General features: G+C 55.1%; 1 protein-coding gene across 2 annotated transcripts in view; it reads left to right on the top strand.

The window, feature by feature from the left end:
* Positions 1 to 271: 271 nt before the first annotated feature.
* RUNX3 (RUNX family transcription factor 3) overlaps positions 272 to 23,274 on the top strand; it is a 61,189-nt gene continuing 38,186 nt past the window's right edge. The window contains exons 1-3 of one of the 2 annotated variants that reach the window (XM_069803156.1): positions 272 to 915; positions 20,350 to 20,594; positions 21,655 to 21,811. In XM_069803156.1, the coding sequence (XP_069659257.1) occupies positions 471 to 915; positions 20,350 to 20,594; positions 21,655 to 21,811 (847 nt within the window). In that variant the 5' untranslated portion in view covers positions 272 to 470. Of the gene's footprint in view, positions 916 to 19,943; positions 20,595 to 21,654; positions 21,812 to 23,274 lie in introns of those variants that run through there. The other variant, XM_069803155.1, reaches the window with a different exon arrangement.

The following is a 23,274-nucleotide window of genomic DNA, read 5'->3' as shown; positions in this document are numbered from 1 at the left end:
TCTGCTGTGCCTGTATTACTGGATCAGCTTTATTCCTTAAAAAAAAAATTAAAATGGTCTGCTGTCATTTGGGCAAATCAGAAGGTCAGCCGTATCCACTGCCTTCCTCCTCCTCAACAGCCCTCTCCACCTTCCCCGGTCCCCCCCCACAGCCAGCGCTGTTTATTCTGCTGCATGTGCTTCATATTTTTGCTTAATACTAATTCACATAAAATCCTTGTGAAGAAGAACCACCCATCTACACATATGGAAACAGTCTCGGCACGCAGTCCCCATACCCGGCTGGGAGTCGGAAAGCCATGTACAGCTCAAAATTAGGATACAGACAAGTGGTGAATGTGGGAGAAAAGGCAGTTAAAAGGAGAAAACCGCGGCATGTAAATTGGTTATTACTTCAATCACCCAATTAGGAATCTACGGGCTCTCTTCTTCGTTTCTTCTAAGGCAACAATATAATTAATTAAAGAGAAATGTCTCCTCTGCTCCCGTCTGTCACAGCCGTGAGTCCGAGCGAGCTTCCCATGAACCACCAACTACACACCATAAAATTATTAGTAATAAAAAATAGAGAGGAAAAAAAAAAACTAAAAAAACCCAACCCCAGCACCCCGAAGCCGCAGCGATATCGCCGGCCCGTTGACGCCATGGATCAGGTGACGCCGCTCTCCCACCCAGCAGATGCCGAGCCGGCGGCTCTGCCGTGCCGACCACAGAACCACCAGCCAGCCGGAGGCTACCTGCACCACCGGTGGGGTTTTCCTCTTCCTCTCCCTCGTTGCCGCCTCTCCCATCCCTCCTCTTCCTCCTCCCACCAGCCAGCAGCTCCTCCAGGAGAGCCGAGGTACGGGACGAGGGGGATGGCATCCAACAGCATCTTCGACTCCTTCGCCACCTACTCCTCCGCTTTCCTACGCGGTGAGTACAGACCGGGCTCTTTCGTTCCTCGGCGGCAGGAAACGTCGTCAGGTTTTGTGTTTATTTTATTTTTTTTTTTTTAATTTTTTTTTTGCAAAGAAGCAAACCGGCAGCAGGCTCTGATGCGGCTTTGCTGGCACCTCGCTCCTTGCCGCTGCCCACCGGGGTTTTCTGCCGGCTTTGCGATGCTCCGGGCCACCGCTGTGTTTGTCCAGGTTTGGTGGGTGGTTTGCTCCCATTTATTTTTTGCCTTTTCCCACGTGGTTGCAGTGCTGGGAAGGGTCGGGGCCGAGTGGTGCTGGGATTGATTTGATGTGTTTGTCCGAGTCGTTAGCTGGGTGCTGGGTGGGTGCAGCCTGAGGTGCCATGTGGGGGGAGCAAAAATCTGCAGAAACATAAACTGCTTCTAAAGAGAAACTGGTTTACGAGGGGAGAAGAGCTGGGGGAGATCAGAGCTGCTTTCAAGCTTACAGTTTTATATGTGTACTTATATAAAATACTCTAAATATGAAAACACACAGCAACTGTATATAGTGCTTTGCTAAATATATAATTCCGTTGAGCGATGAATTTGCTCAACCTGCTTTTCCCGGCCTCTCTGCACACCCCGGGACACGACGCTTTCGTCCCTCCCGGCTGCCTTGGGATGGGCAAACTGCTCGTCAGAGGGGGTCATTTCTCCCCAAATCTCTCCTCTGCTTGGTCCCAGCTCCCAGCAGGATCTCATGTCCCCCAAATTGAACCCACCTTCATTTCCCAATTGCTGTCCTCTTGCTGTAACGCCTCTGCAGCCGGGCTGCTTGGGGTGAACTGGGTGGGCTGGTGCAGACTGGAGCTGCTGGGACCGTGGCTCCCAGGCGGGTGCCGAGACCTTTTTGGGAAGGAGCTGGGTGCTTGCTAAGGCGTCGGGCAGAGCTCTGCAAACCCTTGCTTTTACCCATCCTGATGAGGTTCAGGAGCAAAAACTTGAGCTGGTCATGGCTGTGAGGACCCAGGTCCTGAGCAATGGCTCAGCACGTCCCACTGAACCCAAGCAGATCAGGGGAGGGCAATCATAAACCCCTACCCAAAGAGCAAAATTCAGCAGGTCATCCAGAAACGCATCACTGCAGATCGGATTTTGGTCTATTTTTGAGAAGAGTTAAGGTTACATGTCCTTTTGAGGCGGATCGGTGATGTCAACCTGCATCACGAAACCCCCATGGCTTTGAGTTTTCTTATGAGCAGAGGGTGTTGGAGATGTAGCAGAAGGAGCCAGGGATGGGGACGGGATGGGGATAAGGAGGGTAAATCCGGACCGGCTTCCTCAGCCCCATCATGGATACACCATGCCGGAGCGTAGGGCAAATAGGCAGAATAGCCACGTTCATCTTAATGCCCTCCGCTCGGAGATGGTGGCATTATAAATGTGTCCTTTGTACTTTGTGCAGCTAATTAAAGGCAGTCCCATGGCAAGGAAATAAGAGAAGTTTATAAAAAACATTTGCATGGCTCTTTTTAATCTATACTTCTCCCTCCGCAAGCCAGATGAAGAAATGCCGGGGTTTAACTGGGCTTGCTCATTTAAAAATAAAAAGAGAGTGAGCAACAGAAATATCACGTCTTGTATGCAATTTCCATACAAATAGGAACTCATAAAAGCAATAAACATCTTTGTTTCAGACATAATTTTTTATTAAATGGGGGAGAATTAAATGATTGCACCAAGGATGGAAGATGGCCAAATGGTGAAACATTTGTTTAGTATTAGGACAAGAAAACCTTGTTTTCTTTAAGGAGCTCAGTGTGTCTTCTCCTGCCTGGCTAGATTTGGGCGAGTACTGCAAAACATTCACGAACATTCATTTAAATTCCTCCTGGCTTTGGGGGATTCAACCGCATTCATAGTTTTTGTTTGCTTTTCTGGGCACATCCATGAAAATGGGTGTTTGTTTGTGCAAATATTTAAGGAATGAAACGAAAAATCCCAAAGGTATTCACTAGTTAGTCTGGAAAAGCTTTTTTCTTTTTTTTTTTTTTATAGAAAAGGGATTTTTCATCTTTCCAATGGGGCGGGCGAAGGAGCCCCACGTGGGAGAGCGGCACCAATCTCCGCTCGCACGCACCGGATTCACAACCGAGTAAAATATCTGGCGGGGACTGAAATAAATTTGCCTCCAGTGGATGGTTTTAGGGATATAAACCCCATTTTTGGCGGCCAGCACCGGCTTGGCCTGGGGGCTGCCTTTGCATCTCCTCGCTTCTCTTGGAGACTAGCAAGAAGTTGTAGGATAAACTGGGCTGAACTAGGGGAAATTCTCCCCTGCCGCTCCCAACGGCCGAACCCCGTGGTTGGTGCCAGCCCGAGTTCCCAGCGCAGCACATGGGACTGGACCGAGCTGCGGCCACGCTCCTCTGCGGGGCTGCCAAACACTTTCTATCCCTTCTTGCAAGGAAAAAAATAACTGCGTCGTCTTCTGCTCCATCCGAGCATCCCGTGGCTCAGCTCCTGGGTCCGGCCATGCCCTCCTGGGATCTCCGGTCCCGCCGTCCCGGTGGCAGCCGGTTGCTTCTAAGTCATCAAACCACAAATGTCACGTCTGTGAGTCAGTTCTTTGTTACTGATGGCTATCGAGCCGGGGAGGCCTACGCCACGGGGGCTGGTTTCTTTAACAGTTACTGCTGCATCTTGAGTGGAAACCTACAGGGACGGCCGTGGGGTGTGATGCTCCGTGGGGTCACCGAGGAAGGAGCGAGGTGCCGGCGGCTCGGATGCTCTCAGATCTTTCGGCTGAGGGTTGGGAGTTATTTTGCCTCGGGGTGAGCCCTGCGAAGGCTTGCTGGTGGCACGGGCTGGCTCTTCTGCTCGGGGTGTCCATGTTGGGCTTGTTCATCTCTTCCTAGCTAGGTGACCGATGTTTGACGTTTTTTCCTTGGTTTTCGTAAATCTAAAAGCACGTGGGAACAGCTCTTATACTCTCATTGTCCATGCACGCTCCTCGGTGAAAATGAAACGGTGTTATATCACTTTTTTTGCCTCTCCCTCCATCATGTCGGTGTCCTCGTGGGCAGCTGCCCTCCCACCCACAGCCTTCCCCAGCTGGCTTCATGCCCTTGCATGGGAGGCAAAGGGCACAAAGCCTCGGTCCTGGCATCTAGGGAGAGAGTTTTACTGATTATTTTGCAAATGCACAAACGTAGGCACGTCCTCAGCCCCGTTTGGCCGTGATGCAGTGCTCAGTGCTGCCCCAAAGGAGCTGGGATTCATCCTCAGGTTTAGTCCCTGTTTTGCTGCCCTCCAGGTCCTCACCCCCCGTTCCTTGTGGGAAATCTCCCCATCTCTGCACCTTCTTCTCTGCTTTGCTAAAGCGAGCGGGTGGTTCATGTGGGAGCCTGAGGGTCTCTGCTGACCCTTCACAGCCTCGTTAGCCTAACGAACAGCCAGGGTTTTGCCTAAAGTGGGGAGCAGGGGGGGCTCAGAGGGTCTCTGCGGAGCTGCTCAGCACCCAGGGAAAGCAGCGGGGTTGTGGGCCCATGCAGGGCAGCCTTGTCAGGGTGGTCTGAAATCCCACCGAGAACATCGTCTGCCCCATGGGGGAAGAAATGAGCTGTGATGCCGTGGAGGACCCGTCCCATCCCCAAAACGTGGCAGCTTGGGTGGACAAACTGACTTCTCCTGGCCCTGGACCCGTCCCAGCAGATGCTGGAGGAGGAGCAGGAGGAAAACCTGCGGTGGCAAAGCCGGTGCCAGTCACCTTTGGCTTCTGAAAGTGGGTGATGCTGACTGCCCTGATGTGGTGGCTGGCTGTCATTTCTTCTCTGGAAGGTCGCTGAGTTCGCGCCTTTTCCCCATTTGCCACAAGCATGGATTAATCAGAGGTTTGCAATTGCTGGGTTGGGGCTGTGGTCTCAGGTTGCTGCCAGAGCTGGTGCATCCCGGGGCACGGAGAAGCTGCCCCGGTGCTCCGGCCGTATCCTGGTGTTCTGGCCGTTCCCCTGCACAGTGCCTCTCCTCACTGGACCCCCAGGTCACCAGCAGGTTTTCTCTCCTGCCAGGGCGGAGGTGATGGCCCCAGCTCACCCAAGCAGAATTTTCTTTTTCCACCCTTCCCATAACTGGCCACGGCAGGATTCCCGCTCGGCAAACTTCCTTTTAATGGATTTCTGTGTTTCTTCCTAACCACCGAAAACTGTAACCCTGACAGTATTTCGAGTTGTTTTTTCCTCCTCCTGCCATGCCGTGCTCTGGGCAATGCCTCCAGCGGAGACTGGGTGAGCGGGCGCCGGGTAACACTGTGCATGTGTAATGGTGTCACTGAGCTTTGCCATCGTGTTTCCCTAAAGGCAGGTGTTTTGTCTCATCCTATAGCACCCAAGGTGATTTTTTGTTTTTTTATATATGGGCAACCTCAGCTCCCGGCCAGCACAACAGCAGTACATCGCAGCTGGATGTGATGATCTGCAGTAATCGGGCGCTGGGGTGAGAGGCGTGAGCACGTGGACCATCCCTGCCCACAGCCAGATACGTTATCTGTGTCTGCGGGTGGGAGAAGCGAGACACAGAGCCTGTGTGCTGGGGAGAGGAGGGATGCCCCTGGACACGTCTGCATGCCCATGAGCATTGCAGTCTCCCTGAACGTTTGCTCACCTATGAGCTTTGCACTACCTGTGAACATTTGCACACCAGTGAGCATTGCAATACCCACAGCTGTCTGCATGCCCATGAACATCGCAATCCCTGCAGGCATTTGCATGCCCGTGACCATCACCGTACCCATGGCTGTTTGCACGCCCGTGAGTGTTGCACACCCAGGAGCTCTCCTACGGTCACGGCTCAGCCAGCGCCTGCTCTCACCCAGCACCCCGAGTCCCTGCACCCCTTTACCCCTACACAAACCCTCTCTCTGCCCCCCCCAGCTCCCTGGGGCAGAAGGACACGGGGAGCCCCAGTGCCGCCCCGGCCCCACACACACGTGCAGCACCACGTGGCCACGAAATCTGGTTTGCCTTCATTCATCCTCCCCTCCTGGGGAAGGCTTGTGCACTTGGAGCTCGCCGGCTCCTGATTGACTGTCAGTGGCTTTGCTTTTTCCAAGGGCACCCTGCTGACTGGTGGCATGTCTTTTTTTTTTTCTTTTTTTTTTTTTTTTTTTTTTTTAAATATATTTGTATGTGTGTGTGTGTGTGTGAGCGAGTATAAATCCTTTGTCTCTCATCACCTTGTTATGATCTAATAGGGGTAGAGAGACACTGGCGTTCCCCTTTGCTGAGCACTTTAATTCATGATGATTTCTTAGACTTGATCTCCTCCGATATGTCGTCAGTGTTTGCGGTCCACTGTTTTGGCCGCGTACAGTTTGGGAAACAAAGAATGAGCTGTATGTTTGTAGGCTGAGATCGACACATGGTCGGCATTAGGAGCAAGAATGCGACTTCCCATCCGAAGCGACAAGCCCGAGCCACGGGCCATGCCGTAAATACTCCCTGAACGAGGCTGAGCAACGGAGAGGACAACATTGAAAAACCTGCCAGGAGGTCTGCAGTGGCACTGGGGCACTGGGGAGGGGGGCAAGGGGCTCAGCCCTGAGGATGCGCATCCCCTCTCCCTCCTGCTGCAGGGTGCTTTTGCACCCAATTTTTCTCCTGGGTATGTCCAGGGTGGGAAGAAAATGTCTCTGCGGCAGTGACGTCCATTAGCTGTGCAAGAGATGCAGGATCCAGAGGGCTGAGCTCTCCCCCAGGGCTTCCCATCGCACTTTCATTTTCCTTGGCTCCGGTGCTTCATCCCTGACGTGCCGGGGACAGAGCCGGCGCAAAGGCTGGGGCTGAATCCGCGCTCCCGGCCCTTTCATCCCAGAGATCCTGGCAGCCGTTAACTTCAGTTCTTGGCCAAAAACCATTACCCTTGCCCTGCTGCTGGTATAACCAGTGACCCACGGTGAGCAGCCGTGCTACAAATCTGGTACGGTCCCCCTGTTATATGCAGGCTATCGGCATTTTCTGCAACATGGGGCGACATCCCCAGCGTTAGAGTCAGCTGAAACTAAGGATGCTTCAGCCTTTTTGGTTGCAAACACAAATCCTCCTCCACCACCCAGACCTGCTTCTGCTCCTTGCCTTGTCCGGAGAAAACTTCTCTCCGTTTCTGCCTCTTCCCTTTGCCACCCTGGCAGCTGCCATGTCGGTGGTGAATGTGGTTTCCCAGCTGGTGAGGAAGCATCTGTGGGGGGCAACTCCCTCCTGGACACCCCCCCAGTGGAGAAGGGTGCGTGGGAAAGGGGGGACACAGAACACCCACCTCCCACGCATGGCACCGGCATCCTGCCTCGGCTGCTTCTGAGGGGGCAGGATGCGGCCCCAGCACGCCGGGTGCTGTACAGACCATCGTGACACCACGATGTACTGACAGCCTAAAGCGACACCCAAGCTAGCCACGACAGCAGTCTGCGGGGTGCCAAGCTCAGCCTTCAACCACAGTGTTATCCTCCTCGGCTCTTGTCTTTCTAAAAAATGCTTTCTTTTTTTTTTTTAGGTTTTGGGGGTTTTTTTTGGTTTTTTTGTTTTTTTTTTTTCAAGAAAGTGGGACAGCCGACACGTCTGCAATCTGGGGGTATTTTCCATAACATAAACATATTAAAAAGAAAAAGAAAAGGGAAAATAAAAAGAAACAATGATTTTCCATTCCCACTGGAAGCAGTGAGTGCGTTTGGAACATGAGGAACGTATTACTCAAGCTATTGTAAAATAAAATATAAAAACAACCAAAATAGGAGGAGAAGGGAGAGATTTAAAAAAAAAAAAAGGCCTCAGTTGGGAAGGGAGACACTGAAAAATGGGCTTTTTTTCAAAAATCTCTGTTGGGCAGGAGGGCCCCATAGAAACCTGACCTTTGCCTCTGGGATGGCCAGATCCTGGATGGAGGGATAAGAGGCTCCTGGCTTTGTATTTTCACTTGGGGAGATGCAGCCCTTCCCGTGACAGCTGGGAAGGGACCTCCTGCCACCCTGACTGGTCCCATCGCCCCAGCGAGGAGCATCCCACCAGGCATTCGTGTCCCCGTGGTGCCACCAGTTTCATGGCCGTGATTCGGGGCAGCGGTGCCCCAAATAACCACCAGCACCGGCCACGCATCCCAGCCTCAGCCCGTCCCGCCGGGGTCCAGGGCACCAACCACCCTCGCTGAGGTTTCACCTGTGACTTTGGCATCGTGGTGGGGTTTGACCTCGGAACCACGAGCTGTCGGCGCAGGGAGCCCGCAGGGAGCCCTGCTGGGAGAATTCACCTTCCAAAGGTCTTTTCTCCTGGTAATGATGGGATTTAGGGCTTTGGGACTGCTTTTTTTTTTTTTTTCAGTCACTCTGTGTGTGTGTGTTTATGGCAGCTATATTGGGATGTGATTTCACAAGGCAGCATGGTTTTTGTTAAAATAGCTTCTAAAAAAAATCAAAACAAAATGGTAGGAATGATGTTAGCGGCACAACCCTGGACCAAAGTCTGCCCTGGCTTCTCACACCCTCTGTGCCTCCTGGGTCCCGGCCAGGGCTCAGTCTGGCACGGGGACAGACAGACAGACAAAGGGTGTCGCAAACTCTCCGCGTGCCGACGGAGAGCGCGCCAGTGCCCGTGATTGCAGAACAGGGTGAGCTGGTCATTAAAAGATGCTCGTTGTGTTAACGAACCTTAATTGGGGCTTTGCAAAAGGTTTCCCGCATGGCTCTGGGTGCAACACCAGCATCCCAGGACGGAGCCGACAGCACGGGGCTCGTGTGTCCGTTAGATGGGTGTTGGTTAAATAGTGCTTCTCTTGCAGCTGGAGAGGAGTTTTCTTGGAGGAAAACCTCAGCAAGTGACTGGAGCGGTTCCTTTCTGATCTCTGGAGCGAGCACGTGGGTTATTCCCGGGAGCGGCACGTTTCCTAACCAGCAAGGCAGCCCGCGCACGCCTCCCGTCCAGCCGCTGCCGCTAGCGGGGCTGTTACAGGAATATCCCCAGCTGTAGCTCAATTTCTCTCCCAATGAGAAGCCAAAAAGCCGAGGAGGAAGCTACACTCAATTACAAATACTAAAAAACTACCGCGAAAATTGCCTATTTCCATTCCTGTTCATGTTGCTTACAAAATATTTAAAGGAATATTGCTCCCTGCATCCCACGCTCAGCGATGGTGGGTGCAACTCAGTGTCGAGAAGATGCTCAAGCTGGGAGCGGGGCCACACATCGATGGGGTGCACGGCAAAGCCGGGGAGGCTGTTCCTTCACAGCCTGGCAGACATTAAATGCCAGACATGGGCTGCGCCGTTTCCCTTTAAACTGGAAGCATATGCATGGAGATAATTTAAGGACAGAGCACGGTGCCGTGATTTCAGTGACTTGAAGTCAGGAATAAACTATTTAGTGGGGATTTGTGAAAGGCTGTGCCATTTTCCCTCATTAGGAGAGAGAAAGTGCTGGCCAGAGAACGTAAAGACTAAATCAGATGTGCTGTTCCAAAATTAAGCCTTGTTCTGCAGCTCCTTTGCACCGCACTGCATTTTACTGGCTGCTTTTGTGCCCAATTACCTTAAACCCTGTAATTAAACACCTTTTTTTATTAGCCCTGGGTCAGGTTTGAAAATCTCGCCGAATGAGCAAACGTACCAATTTTTTTTCCATAAAACTCAGCAAAACTGCCAGGCTGGGAGGAGCAGCCCCAGCCCCGACTCCTCATCCCTGAGCGGGTGGTGGGACACCCACCAGCATCTGGGCCCCGTTCCCGTGGGGGTCCGATCCCCCTGCACGTGCTTTAAACCTTCCCTACCTCTGCAGCTAATAGGGACCTCTAAGTGGCAAAGCCTCTCAGACCCAAATTTACCCCATGTTAGTGTCCTGTGTTTGCTTTTGCACCTCGAGCCGGGCACAGAGCTTCACTTCACTTGGTTTTTCCCCAAATATCACGTTTCTGCTCCCTCTTAGCTCTGCTTTCATCAAGCGTGGCAGCCCTGTGATCCCAAGCAGGGGCTTGACCCGCTCTTGCAAGCCTAGGGGCTGCTGAAATCCATCACCGCTTGCTTTCTTTTGTCCATTTGGGGACTTTTGGTCTGTTGTAGGAAGGGCTAAGTTTGGGTCGGGATTATGGAGATGTTTTGTGGTGGAGCAGGTGCTGGTGGGACCTCGGTGTGCGTCAAGGGGTTGCTCGAAGCCGGAGCTTGGCAGTTCAGTGCCGAGTCCTCCATCCTGCAACTCTCCCCATCACCTTCCTCCCTCAGATGGAGGTCAGTGGGCTAATAGATGAAAATGAGATAGTTCCTGATCAGCCCCTGCTTTGGTTAACTCTTTCGAGCCCGAACTGTGCTAGCTGGCACCACCGTCACAAGTTTTTCTCCTGTTGTTTGCAGGGGCTTATTCCTGCTGTGATGCCAGCGTTCATCTTCATTTACTCTGAGGACAGCAGTATAGGATATTATTAAAATGCAAAAACATTGCTCATATTTGCTAGAAATATGTGCCTATCCATCCTCTGGGGCTTGTTATGCCCAGCTAGCCCTGGCTGGAGGGGATGTTATCCTTGAGAAATGTGGCTCTACAGCCTGTGGTTGGATCTGGTCAGGCAGAAGACAAATGGGGTTGGTTGACGGTGATGAAGGGAGCTCACAAAAAAAGTTGAATCTGTGATGGTGGGAGGGATTGGGACCCACAAAGTCAAAGCTTTGAGTCTGCGGTGGGACAAGCAGGTCGCCTGCGATGCCGGCTCCCAACACCTCCATCCCGGCTGCACCGGGAACTGGATGCCCTTCGCAGGAAGGGTTAGACAGGACCGGCAGCACTGGGATTCCTGCTGCACTGGAAAGTCAACACACGCTTTGGTGTAGGAGGTGGATTAGCCAAGCCCTTAAGGTGGCATCTTTTAGGCATTTCAAACCTCTTTCTACCTCGACAGCCAGCAGGCACCATTTAACCCAACACACTGCAGAAATCATTGCTTGGGCGGGCAGTCTGACCGTCCCACCCCACGTCAGAGGAGATGAAATACCCTCACCACCTCCAACGAGGTCAGGAGCATTGGGATATGCTCCCAAGATGGGGAATTCACAGTTTACTTCCCCAGACTTTCACCGGAGACATCCCACATTCCCATCCCCGATCACCTCTGCGATTCCACTGCTGCCATTCAGCGGGCGAGCAAAGCCGACCCTCGCCGCTGGGAGCTAAAAAGACCCCGATCCTGCCGAAATCCAACCTGCTTGAATCCCGCTGACATCAATGGAAGCCGGGAGCGCTCGCTGGCGGCAGGATGGGCTCGTCCCTGTTGTGTCTTGAAATGCCAAGAATGCGAATGCGAGCCTGCCGGGGCTCGTGGGGCTTTCCTCGGGTTAACGTCACTCCTTGGGGGGGGCTGGTTGAAATCGGGGGCTCCTCGCTGTCAGAGGTGGGATGCAGACGTTGTGCCAGGACCGTGTTACGTGGCAGGGGCTGGTGTCTGTGTGGGGGGGGTTGCTGTGGCCGAGGGGTGGGAGATGGGGGAACCGAAGCACTTGCCAGGGAGGCCCCCGTGCAGCGCGTCTGGGCTCCTTGGGGAAGGCTGCGGCGGAGCTGCAGATTGAACCCAGACATCTTGCTTCCCCCGCCAATGCCTTCTCCCGGAGCCCGCCCTTCCTGCCAGCGCGGGCCCGCCGCTCGGTTGGAGGAGAATATGTAAAAACATTCTTGAAAACCACCAGCTTTGGAGGGTCAGGCAAGCGCGGAGCGGCTCAGACCCCAGGTCACGGCTGAGGTTGCGTTTCACAGATAAGATCCCCTCCGTCCCCACAGATCTGGCTGCTCGTGCGAGACCGAAAGCCGCTACCGTTTCGTCTGGGCAAGTTCTCCATTTCTCTTGTCTCCAGCCCCAACCTGCTACTGAACCGTTCCAACTTCCCAGGCTGCTGTCTGGGCTGGGGTGAGGAGCCTGCTCGTGGTGTCAGCCAGCTGACCCAGGCAGACAGGCACCTCCTGCTTGCGTATGAACTTTTATAAGAAACTTCTGCAAAAAAAAAAGAGCTCATGCTGATGAGCGCAGGGCTGGGGGTTTGATGGAGGCGAGCAGGCATGGTTCCCTTTCCAAGCTGCTGGAGATGGATGAGGAGCAACCAGTGACTTAACAGCGGTCCCTAAATAACATGGTGTTTGATTTGTCTGAGTTCATAGCCAGAAACCAGAGAAGTACCTTCGGCATCGTTTTTAGCCTGTGACTAATTCCTCCAAGTCAGGGATTTGTTCTGTGCCTAAAGGGATGCCTAAGTGCTGGGTGAATTCGCAGGCTGAACTCTCTTGGGGGCTTGTTTTCTGGAGCTACTCTACAATTACCAGACCGATTGGTGGGGGATGTCGGGCAAACTCACATCAATGAGAGTCTTTATGGAAGGGCAAATATGAAAGAAAACTTTTGCACAGGAAAAAATAATCCAGGGAAGGAGCAGAAGCAACACAACCCAGAGCCCATCTAGCCAAAGCAGTCCAACCGCAGCCCTGCTGCGAAATAGCATCGCCTGGAGTTATTCATAGAAGTGAAAGTAGTGAATAATTGCAAAAAGCCAATGAACCTGGAAAAAATGGTGCGGGCCTGCAGGACAATTTGCAACTGGAACGAGAGGCTGGTTTTCTCAGAATTACTTTGCTGCAGGCAAGTGGTTGGCAGCAGAGTTTGAGGTTGCTCTGTGTCACTGCTGGAGGATCTTCACTGTTTCTCCTGCAGGTTGCCACAAAGTCTCATGGAGATGGCAGAAATCCAGGATTGATCACATAGGGATGATAAACACCTTGCACGGCGAGAGCTGGTCCTTGCCCAGGACCTTCTTTTTTGTGGAAAATGGCCAGTGCATTGCATTGATGGAAATGTTTGGGGTGCGGTCATGGCACTGGCATAGCAAAAGGGCTGCCAGCCAGCCCGAACCTCATCTGTATCTTCTGCCTTGAGCCATAAGGCAGAGTTAATGAGCTGTGTGTGCCGGTGATTTCATGGGTAAGCTGCTTGAGGAGCAACCCGAGTGAGGTGGACCTGGGCTGACAACTGAACGTAGAGACGCAGGATCTGCCCGCGGGGCTGAGCAGGCAGCTGCCCGCAGGCGACCGGTACGCTGCCGGCCGTTTGTTCATGCTCCACACCAAGCAGCATCGCCATGGGCTGGAGAAATGCACTGCCAGCCTCCTGTTTGCATTTCTCCAGCTGTATGCGATGCCGCTTGGTGCAGACCTTGCAGCTTCGTTGGGCTCCATTGCTGCAATCGGTCCCGTCCTTCTGTCCCTGACCTCTGCCTTTAAATATCAGGTTTGGGGGCTTTTCCAAGCTGTTCTCTTGCTGGAGAACAACTATCAGCCACCCTGCGCTGGTACCGCTCTGCGAAGCTCATCTGCCTGCAGACAGGTGGGGAAAACCCTTGCGTGGATGAAAGCTGCTGGATTAGGCACATTTATAAACCACGCATTTAAAAACCGCCTCCTGTGAAGTGCCTCCCTCCCAACCCGCCGGCTCTGCCTCCATCAGGACTCAGCCCAGACAAGAGAAATGGGGTAACCACCTCGGGGAGGAGATGGGGAAAGCATTGGGGCTGTGGCAGGAGGGGAGGAGATTCCCGTGCCGGTGTCACCGCCGGCCACCACGGCATGCCGGTGGCTCTCCCGGCGAGGCGGCATAGCCTGAGGTTCGGGGTGGGGGGAAACTCCACCTCCAGCAAGAAGATATTCCACGAAGGGCTTTGGAAATTTAGCAAAGCTGCCACGAGGCACCTCCGCTGCCCTGTGGTCAGCCAGCAAGATGCAAACGATGCACAAGGCGACTGCAGAACGCACATCTGTGGAGTTCCTGGTTAAAGGGGTGTCCAGGGCTCTTGAATCAGCGGGGTGCCCTCGGGGCAACCGGGCTGTGTTCCCTGTGCGATGCTGATGTCCCACAGGGAAGTTAAACGGATATGGTGTGTTTGCACTTGCCTGTAAAACTGCTTTTACTGAGACATGACCCTAAGATGCTCTATCAGACCTGAACAAAAAGGGAAACGAGTTCCCTGTCTGACGGCCGGCGCAGGCAGCTGCCAGCCCCCTCCTGCTCTCCTCAGCAGGGGACAAACACCCATTTCTGCCCCCACATCCAAGAGGTATTTGCAGACGTTGCAGCCCTGAAGTGGCGAAACTTTTGGCCACAGTTTTCTGACAGCCGGCTGCCCCTCGCAGGGAGGCAGGCAAGCGTGCAGGAACGTGAGCGATTCCCAAGGTTCACTTTCTCTCTCTTCACGTTTGACTTCCCCAAAGGGATCGTTCGGCAGCCGGAGCCCAGCTCAGCCTCGCTCAGGACGGCACGGATGCTTCACCCTGCCAGGGCTCAAGCACATACCCTGGCTGCCGTTGCGGCGTGTGGATGCAAGACCCTTCCCAGTGTAGCACAGGAGCACTGAGCATCCATTTGATACCCAGCATCACCCCAACATTTTGGGCCAGGGTGTAGGGAACAGCATTGAAAAAGGCTCTTTGGGAAACACCATTGCATGTTCAGCCACAGTACGGGGACAGGAGGTTGGTTTTCCCACCCCACCGGGGATGGGGACGAGCGATGGGGTGGTTTTGCCAATGCACAGCTATTTTCCAAGACAAGAAACTGCTTTCTGCAGCCTTTTTGTGTTGCAAGAGTGCTTTGCTGGGCACGTGCAGGAGGATTTCCCTGCGCCCCGGCCCTTGGTGCTCTGTCCAGGAGCCCTTCCGTGACAGCAACTCCTCCGAGCGTCTCTCCTTGCAATTAGAAATCATATCATGTTTTTCTGCATCCACCCCGTTGTACTTTTCTCGTTGTCATGTGCCTTTCGGTTCCTCTTTCCACCATCCAGACGTTTCCCCTTTTTCTTTCCTTTGGAATTTTTTTTTATTTCTCCCCCTGTCGCGTTTTGGGTTTTGAAGGGCTCGACATCGTCCCAGGCTCTGGTGGCACAGCCGCCGGACAGGCACTGCCCAGGGCCCCGGCGCTCAGTCTCTTCCCTCATGGTTTTGGCTGTGCTGGGCTCCGGGGAAGGTCGGCCCAGTGTCCGAGGAGCCCCACGAAACACTCACCGTGACTTCAATCATCTGCCTTCCAACGTGGGGAACGGACATGTTGGAGATGTCTCCATGCAAGAAGAGTCTTCATAGCCCATAGAGTCTGGCACGAGGCATAGCACCCCCCTAAAACTCCTCCGAAATCCCCAAAGAAAGAGAAACTCCCATGAACTTGAATAGCTCTGAACAAAGCCCAATGTTTCCAGTTGCGCTATCCACCTTTGGGCATTTCTGGAAGAGATGGGATGTCCTTAGGTGCTCCATAACCTTTGCATGAATAGTTCCTTTTCTCTGCATAAGCACATTCTTAAAGGAGCATTGGGCTTTCATTCTCCACTTTCTTCAACCGTCGTACTTCTCTGTTCACTTGTTTAAATCAAGCATAAAGCTCTAACTGGTCTTTGAATATTTATGACTAGTTTTTATCTCATGCCATGCATACAAAACATACTTGATTTCTTTCCTAAAAGTTTTTTCAAGTGCAAAGTTTTAAAAACATGTGGCTTTTATTGCAGGCAGGAATGAATAACAGCATTCCACCAGTAACCACATTAAATGGAACAGTAATATTCATATGCGTAAGGGCAAAAGCTGCCTTGTTTCCTATTTGCAGTTGAACTCTGAAATTAATTAAGAACTAAAAGGATCTGACAGTCATTAGGATCTTTTAAAAAGGAGTGGAAGTGGCAGATGGGACCCACGCTCCAAAAAGCTCGGCCGTGCTATCAATAGCACAGAGGATGTGAGCCCTGAACATGCTCCTCATTGTCGGGGCGTTGTGGGGAGAGGAGAATCGCGGTCCCGAACAGCGAAGAACGGCACTTTCGTGACTTCAGAACCGCAGGATTCACGTCAATCGCACTCGTGCTCCTAAGTCACTTTGCAGCTTTTGAAAACCCCATCTCATCTCGTTGGCGCTGCACACGCTCGAGCATTTGTGCTACGCCCGGAGCGCAGGGTGCCTGCCGAAGGCCGATGCTGGGGGAGCGATGGGTCCTGGATCCCCTCGTGCGCTATTTAGAGACGATAAATCCCCCGACGGCAGCGGCATCGCTCCTGATTCGCCCCGGTGCGTGCGCTTGGGGCTCACCGCTCTGGTCCCCGAGCGGCCGAGGATGCGTGTGTGGGTGCACGCGCGTGTGGAGTGTCTCCCTGGGGATGCTGATTTAAGTGAGGATTGGTAATAAGTTGTACTGGTATGAAATGGGGAGAACTGGGAGGACAGGCAAGCCCCAAAGCTGTAAGGAGAGTCAGCGACCACTTCTCCAGCCGGGGCCTTTTCTGATCATTCAGCTGATGGTGAATGAAACCTGGCCCCAGGCAACCAGGTGGGAATCTCATACTGATTTTCCCTGGGGACATCGTTTCATGCCAGGGACCGAAACTCTTGCTAGAGCCTTCCTCCTCCTCTTGCTGCCCCAAGCAAGGATCCTGGACACCAGGGCTGCATGTGCAGACAGCAAGGTGGATTTGGGCAGCCGTGGCTCCCATGGGGTTAATGGATGTCCTGGCTCAGGATTTGATGTCAAGCTGCAGTCTTGGCCCTGGAAGCGGTTGCTGAGAAGGGTTTCACCCACTGTGGGTATCACCCAGCCCCGGGGCGCAGCAGAGCCTGGTGCAGCCCTGCTGGAGTCATCAACAGGCTGGTCTCGCAGCTGGTCCCTCGCCCAAACGCAGGCTTCCCCCTGATTTATGTCTGGGGCAGCCGCTGCCTTTTCTCCCCCCAGTTTCCCCTTATTTCTTCCCCTGAACCCCGCAGCTTCCTCCCACAGGAACTTCTCGCCTGCAACGCCCCTAATTGCCCCGTGGGAGCCCGTTTTAACGGTGACACTCAGGGGTTAAAAATTGTCACCGTCGTGCACCCCATTGGACCCAGCATCTGTTGTTTGATTTATGAATGAATAGCACGCTCCCTCCCTGCATGCTGCTCTCAGATCCCCTTCCCTTAACTACAAAATAGATCCAGACACCCGCATGGCCCTACTGAGCGCTGTGCTCCTGAGAGCTCTGAGGCAGAGTTTGCGATGAATTTTTAATAGAAAGCTTCCTATAAGCCTCTGCGCTCGCCTCCTTGCCGTCGAAACGAGTGACTCCGCTGCTAAATAGCAGCTCAAATGAATTAAAAACTACAGAGGAGCCTGTAAGGGAAGTAATCCCAGCGAGTAATGATTTAAAGAGCCGCTGACCTCCCTGCAATGTGAACAGTAGCTTTTAAGTATTTGAAAAGAGGCCCATGCAAATCCTGGGTCTTATACTCTATTAACCTCCTCTGGAGTGCAGGGAGGGTGGCGGAGGAATAATCCCCACGTGTCGATGTCTCCTGGCTTGCGGAGGATGAGAACAGTGTGAGGTTTGCCCCCTGTTTGAGACTCTGAATCCTGCTTGTGCTGAAAAGGATAATTCAAAAGAAAGATAATTCCCACGAGGGCACAGTGCCGTGGGTTCCCCGAAGCTCTGGGACGGCTTTTCTCGCTTGAACTCCTCTTTGCAGAAACAGCCGCTGGGTTGCTTTACTGGTCTTTGCACCTCTGGGGGTCACCAGCCGACGTGGGGTTGGGGGGAGCCCGGTTTGGCACTGTCCTGTGGTTTGGGTTTCGGTTTATAGTGCCGCAAGTTGGCGGCTAACTCTGCACCGACACGGAGGAGAAGCGCAGGGCCGCGCGATGGGTTACGGGGGTGACTCTGCATCCCGTCGCCGTGAAGTCAAGAACAAGTCGGGGTGGGAGGGCAGAGGGTGCCAGAGAGAGTGGGTTTTGGGGAGGGAGCAGGACGTGGTACGTTGTGCCCTGAGAATACCCAGCCTCGGTGACTGACCCGGCGTACCTTGAGGACACCTGGGTGATGTAATTAGGTGCCCTTTCCAACACGTTGCTCCCGGTATAGAAAGGGATTAGAGGAATGCGGGGATGGCAGGACTGTGAGCGGACACTGAATGGATAAAGCAGCCGGAGGAGGAAAAGCAGAAGACAGAAAGCCAGTAAACCTGGAAACGAGCACCGTGCTGCGGGGAGGGCAGCTCTGTCCTGCTGCAAACCGAGCCCAAAATCACCCGATGAGGCCTTGCAGGGACACCCACCCTGCGCAGCTCCGGGGCTGCACCTCCGGTGGGGGGACACGACAAACGGTGACCGGTTAACCCCCCCCAGAACCGCTCACGGAGGCGGCTTAGCCCCGGGAGGGGGTCAGTCCAGCAGCGGGAAGAGGCAGGAGAAGTCCCTCCTTGCAGAAAACCGGGGAGGCGGTGGCGAGGGGGGGGGAATCAGCGGCCCGGGCCGCCCCGTCGCGGAGCCGCCACGGCGGAACCTCGACGCCAACTAGCGGCCGCGCCGCCGCGCTGCAGCGCATGCGCCGTGTGCCCCCCCGTATCCCCTCCGTGCCTCCCTCCGCGGGTGGGGGGGACGGACGGACACGGGGATGTGTCGAGCCCCCGGTAAATCCCAGCGTGAGGCCGAGGCAACCCGGCCCGGTAGGAGACACCCCCCCCCCCCCGTTGCCCCTATTGCGGTTTTTTTTGTGGGCGTCCCCCCCCCGCTGCTGCTGAAGGGGGGGTGAAAAATAGAACTAAACCCGGCGGTTGCTTTCACCTAAAAAGGGCAGGATTTCAGCGCCGGTAACCGCGGGAGACGGGCCGACACGCGGGGAGGGTGGCTGTGTCCCCCCCCCAGTCCCCGTCCCGGGCTCCGCCACCCCCCCCCGCTCCCGGGGCCGGTCGGGCTCGGAGCTTTCCCGGGCACCGGCTCGACGGCCCCGGCGCAGGCACCCGAGCTGCCCCGGTTACTAAGGGGGCAACCTCGGCTCCTCTTAGTTAAAAAAGAAAATTTTTTTTTTTTTTCTTTTTTGGACAAAAACGGGGAGTTTCTGGGTCTGGAGAGCAGCGGGATGCAGAGCCCGGCCCGGGCTCACCCCTCCGGGCGCTGCGGCTTGCGGAGGAAAACGTTTCATTAATTTGTGGAGGGAATTGAGGAAAAGGAGAAATTTTTTATATATATATAGATAGATTTTTTTGTGTGTGTTGGGGTTTATTTTTGTTTGTTTTAAGGAAAAAAATGCTTTTCACACCGCGCAGCCCAGAGCCGGGAACGCTGCGGCCCGGTCGGCTCCGCTCCGACGGGCCGTCCCGCTCCATCCCGGGCAGCTCGGGCAAAGCAACCTCCGCCTCGTCCCCCCGGTTCTGCCCCTCCGCCCGCCCTGCGGTTCGGCGTTTCCGCGGCCGGGGAGCCGCGGCCGGGAGCGAACCGCCACCTTCGTTCCGTTCCCGCAGAACCGGTGGCTTCGCCGCGAATTTTCTCGCCAACGATTCCGGCCGGAGCCACCGGTCCTGACCGCAGCCGCGGCCCCGGGGGAGCTGCCGGGGACGCCGGGAGCCCCGGGACCGCCGGAGATGGAGGCGGGTTTCATTTTTTTTAGGGGGGTGGCAGAAGGCGGAGGATGGGGAGCGGCGGTTTTCAGCGAGCCGCTCCCCCCCCTCCCCGCCGCCGTCGGGGACGCGAGTGCCGGTGGTCCCCAGGGGCTGCCCCGCCGCCGCGGCTTCCCCCCCCCGCGTCCCGCCACGGCCGAGGCACGGCGGGGAGGGCGGGCGGCGGCAGCGGGAGCCCTCCGCGGCCGGGGACGTGCTGTATTCCCAGCCTCTCTGCACCACCACGACGGTTTCGGCCCCAAACCGGCCCCACCGAGCCCCAAAACCCTCCGCCGGCGGCGGCGGCGAGAAGCCACCGGGGCCCCGACGTGCGCCCGCCCCGGCGGGAGGGGTGGGGAGGAGGGGCGTGGTTCCCCGCGACCACGCCCGTTTTGCACAGACCACGCCCCTTTCCCCTCTTGCCCGCGCCCCTTTCGGTACTGACCACGCCCCCTCTCCGCCTGGGAGCCCGGTGGTGGGCGGGGAGAAGGACCCCCGCGGGCTCCCCCCCCCTCTCCTTCCATTGGCGCGGCGCCCCGTCCGTCAGGGCGCGGCCCGCCCCCCCCCGGGGCCGGCAGTAAATACGGTACCGGGCGGCGCGGCTGACACTTGGGAGCTGGTTTCGGGGCCGCCCGGCGGAGGGGACCCGCCTGCAGCCGAGGGTGCCCGGCCGCGACGTGGCTCTGCCGGGGCTCCTCGCCGCCTTTTCCCGGGCGGGGCTGACGGAACCTCAGCGAAACCACCACCGGGAACGAACCCCGGAACCGGGCGGGAGCGGACACCCCCCCGCTACCACCACCACCACCATCACCGCTCCGCCGCTTTCCCCTCACCGCTCCGCCGAGAACGGCGATCTGCCGGGACGGAGCGAGGCAGCGCGGGGCCCGGCCGCCGCTGCCCCCGCCGCCCCCGAATCCCGAATCCCACCGCAACCGAGCGGTGGGCACCGGGCCCCGCCGGCTCCCTCCTCGTTCCCCCGGGCCGCGGCGGCTCCCTGACGCCCGCCGTTGTGATGCGTATTCCCGTAGACCCGAGCACCAGCAGGCGCTTCACACCTCCCTCCACGGCTTTCCCCTGCGGTAAGATGGGCGAGAACAGCGGGGCGCTGGGGACCCCCGCCCCGGGGGCCCGGGCTCGACCCGAGGTCCGCTCCGTCGTGGATGTACTGGCCGATCACGCCGGTGAACTGGTGCGCACCGACAGCCCCAACTTCTTGTGTTCGGTGTTACCGTCCCACTGGAGGTGCAACAAAACGCTGCCCGTCGCTTTCAAGGTAAGTCCTTGAACTTCGGGGAGGGCTTCGACCCGGGCCGGTAAATCCCGGTGGTTCGGTGGGAACCGGCTGAGCTCCGGGCTTGCCCTCCGCCCCGACCCCCTTCGCCTCTTGTCCTCCGCCCCTTTGGCTTTAACTCGCTCCCTGACATCACCTTCAAGGGAACCCGGGTTTATTATTTTTAATCAAGTCTCCGCATTGCCCCGCGGTCACAGCATCTTAGATATTCCGTACAGTTAGGAGCTCTCAGGCAACTTTGAAGTTTAATGAGAGTGGAGGTTAATTACCTTCTTGGGAGAGGGAGAGAGAGCTAGGGAAGGGAGATCTAATCTGAAAAAAAAAAAAAAAAAGAAAATAAAAGAAAGCAAAAAAGAGCTGAAGCACCGGGCTGCGCTGCCCGGGCTCCCCGCCCGGCTCCGCTCCCGACGGGGCAGCCCCGGGGCCGGGCATCCCCGCTGCGGTCCCGGGGCTTGGGGCAACGGGGCTGAGACGAGGAAAGCCCAAAAAATCAGAAGGAGGAGAAGCGGGGGGGGGGGGGGGGGTGGCCGGCCAGGATGGCAGCGGAGTCCCGGGAGGCTCGGCGGGGGTGGCGGAGGTGGGGGGGGGGGGGGGTTGCAAACTGGGTTCCCCCGGTCGTCCCGGCGGCGGGAGGTCGGGGTGCTGCTCCCCGGGCAGGGGGGGTGGTGGTGGGGGTCCCCTCTGCCCCAACCGGGCGCAGGCTCCGGGGTCCCGGTAGCGGCCGCTCCGCGCTCGGTCAGCGCTTTTTAAAAATGTAATTTTTTTTTTTTCCCCAATGAAACAAAATAAAACCACAAATCCCCCCGGCGGGACTGACCCCCCTCCCCACTCCCCGCCCCGTGGAAGCCCCTCGCTCCTTTTAACCCCTTTTTTTAAACTCATTTTCCCCTTTTCCCCCCGATTTTCCAGCCTTCGGATTGCTTTTGGTTTTGCTTTGGGGGTTTGGGAGGGGGGTTTAGAGGGGTGTGCGGGGGGGAACCGTAGGGCAGGTTAGCTCCGACCGCAATTAATTTTAGCCTAAAATCCTCTGGTCCTGCCCTAGGTCGTAGCCCTCGGAGATGTTCCCGATGGGACGGTGGTCACGGTGATGGCAGGGAACGACGAAAATTACTCGGCCGAACTCCGCAACGCCTCCGCCGTGATGAAAAACCAAGTAGCCAGATTTAACGACCTCAGATTTGTTGGGAGAAGTGGCAGGGGTAGGTACCGGCCGGGAAATGGTTGCTCTTTTTATTTTGGTTTTGTTTGTTTGTTTTTTTTTAAGAAAGAGGAGGGGAAAAAAAAAAAAAAAGAAAAAAACCAAACCAGGTTTAGTTTTGGTTTATTTGATTTTAACGGCGTGTTTCTCGCGGGCCGGTGGTTTTGTTGCTGCGGGCTGGGGTTGTCACGCAGGGAGGAATCCCCCCCCCCCAGCCCCGAAGATGTTCCCGAGTGGGTGATGGGAGGGATGCGGGAGCAGCCCCCGCCGCCTCCCTGGCTGCGGAGCGGCTCTGCCCCGCTTATCCCGAGGGTTTTCCCTTTGCCGAGGTGTCGGGCAATGCCGATGCAGGAGGAAAATAAAGATAAAATTAAAAACAAATAGCTGGTTGTAAAACCTCCGCGGCGGGGGGGGGGGGGTAAGGCAGGCGCTCTCGGGTGGGTCGGTGCGTCCCCTTCCCACGGGGAAGGTGCTCCGGGGTTAATAACCCACCTGGCAGCTCGGTTTGAAATGGTGAAAATCAAGTGTTTCAAGCAAAATAATCCTGAGGTGTTGGGCATGAAGGGAAGGCGGACAGAAAGGCTCATTGCGGTCGGGAGATGCGGGCTCTGGGGGCTTTTTGGGGGGGGGGGGGGGGAGGTTGGCTTATTTTTTTCCACGCTCGTTGCATGGAAAAGCGGGAGAGATTTTTTACTTTCTGGCCGTAGAGGTTGGCTCTATCGTTTAGCCTTAAACGGATCACGCTGCTGGCTTTTTCAAAACAAACCGTCAAGGAACTCGGGCTGTGCCATCCAAGGAGAGGGAAATAAATTCCCAGAAAATACTGAACGGCAGCGGGTGGCGGGGGCAGAGCCCTGCCTGATCCCTCGCAGCCGTGTTGTACCTGAATTTCAAAAGTATAAATAGAAATTCAGCATTTCATCACCAATAAACGCTGCAGATCGAAGCGCTTAATTGTTCATTTAAACAAAAATAAGAATGCTATATTTTAATGGCCATATGGCAGCATTTTCTCAAAGGCTTCGAATGTATGCACACAATGTCAGATATATTTTGACTTCTCTGCATTAATTAAAAGCAGTGATGTTAGGAATTATTTGCATGTAATAACTGTTTACTTGTTCCTCTTTATGAAACTCGAATAGTTTACATTCTTTCATACATTTCCTTTTTCCTGTTGGCTCCTTCTCCATGTTGCAGTTTCTTTAAAACTCTCCACTTAACTGGTTGCAGGTTGATGGATGGAAAATGTTTTTCTTTTATGAATTAAGCTTTCATTTCTGTAATCAATTATTCTCTTAGGCTCTTTTCTTTCTGGGTTGTTTTTTTTTTTATCCTCGTTACACAAATTTCCAAACTGAATACAACCCAATCTCAGCTTGACTCTTGAATTCATTATTAACTTTCTTCCTCTGCGCTCCCAAGCTCTGAACTGACAGTAGTTTACAGTCTCAGAAAGCACTT

The sequence above is a fragment of the Haliaeetus albicilla genome, chromosome 16, assembly GCF_947461875.1.
Source record: "Haliaeetus albicilla chromosome 16, bHalAlb1.1, whole genome shotgun sequence".
Taxonomy (NCBI): domain Eukaryota; kingdom Metazoa; phylum Chordata; class Aves; order Accipitriformes; family Accipitridae; genus Haliaeetus; species Haliaeetus albicilla.
Note: the sequence above shows the minus strand (reverse complement) of the source record. Positions and strands in the feature narration are given on the sequence as shown.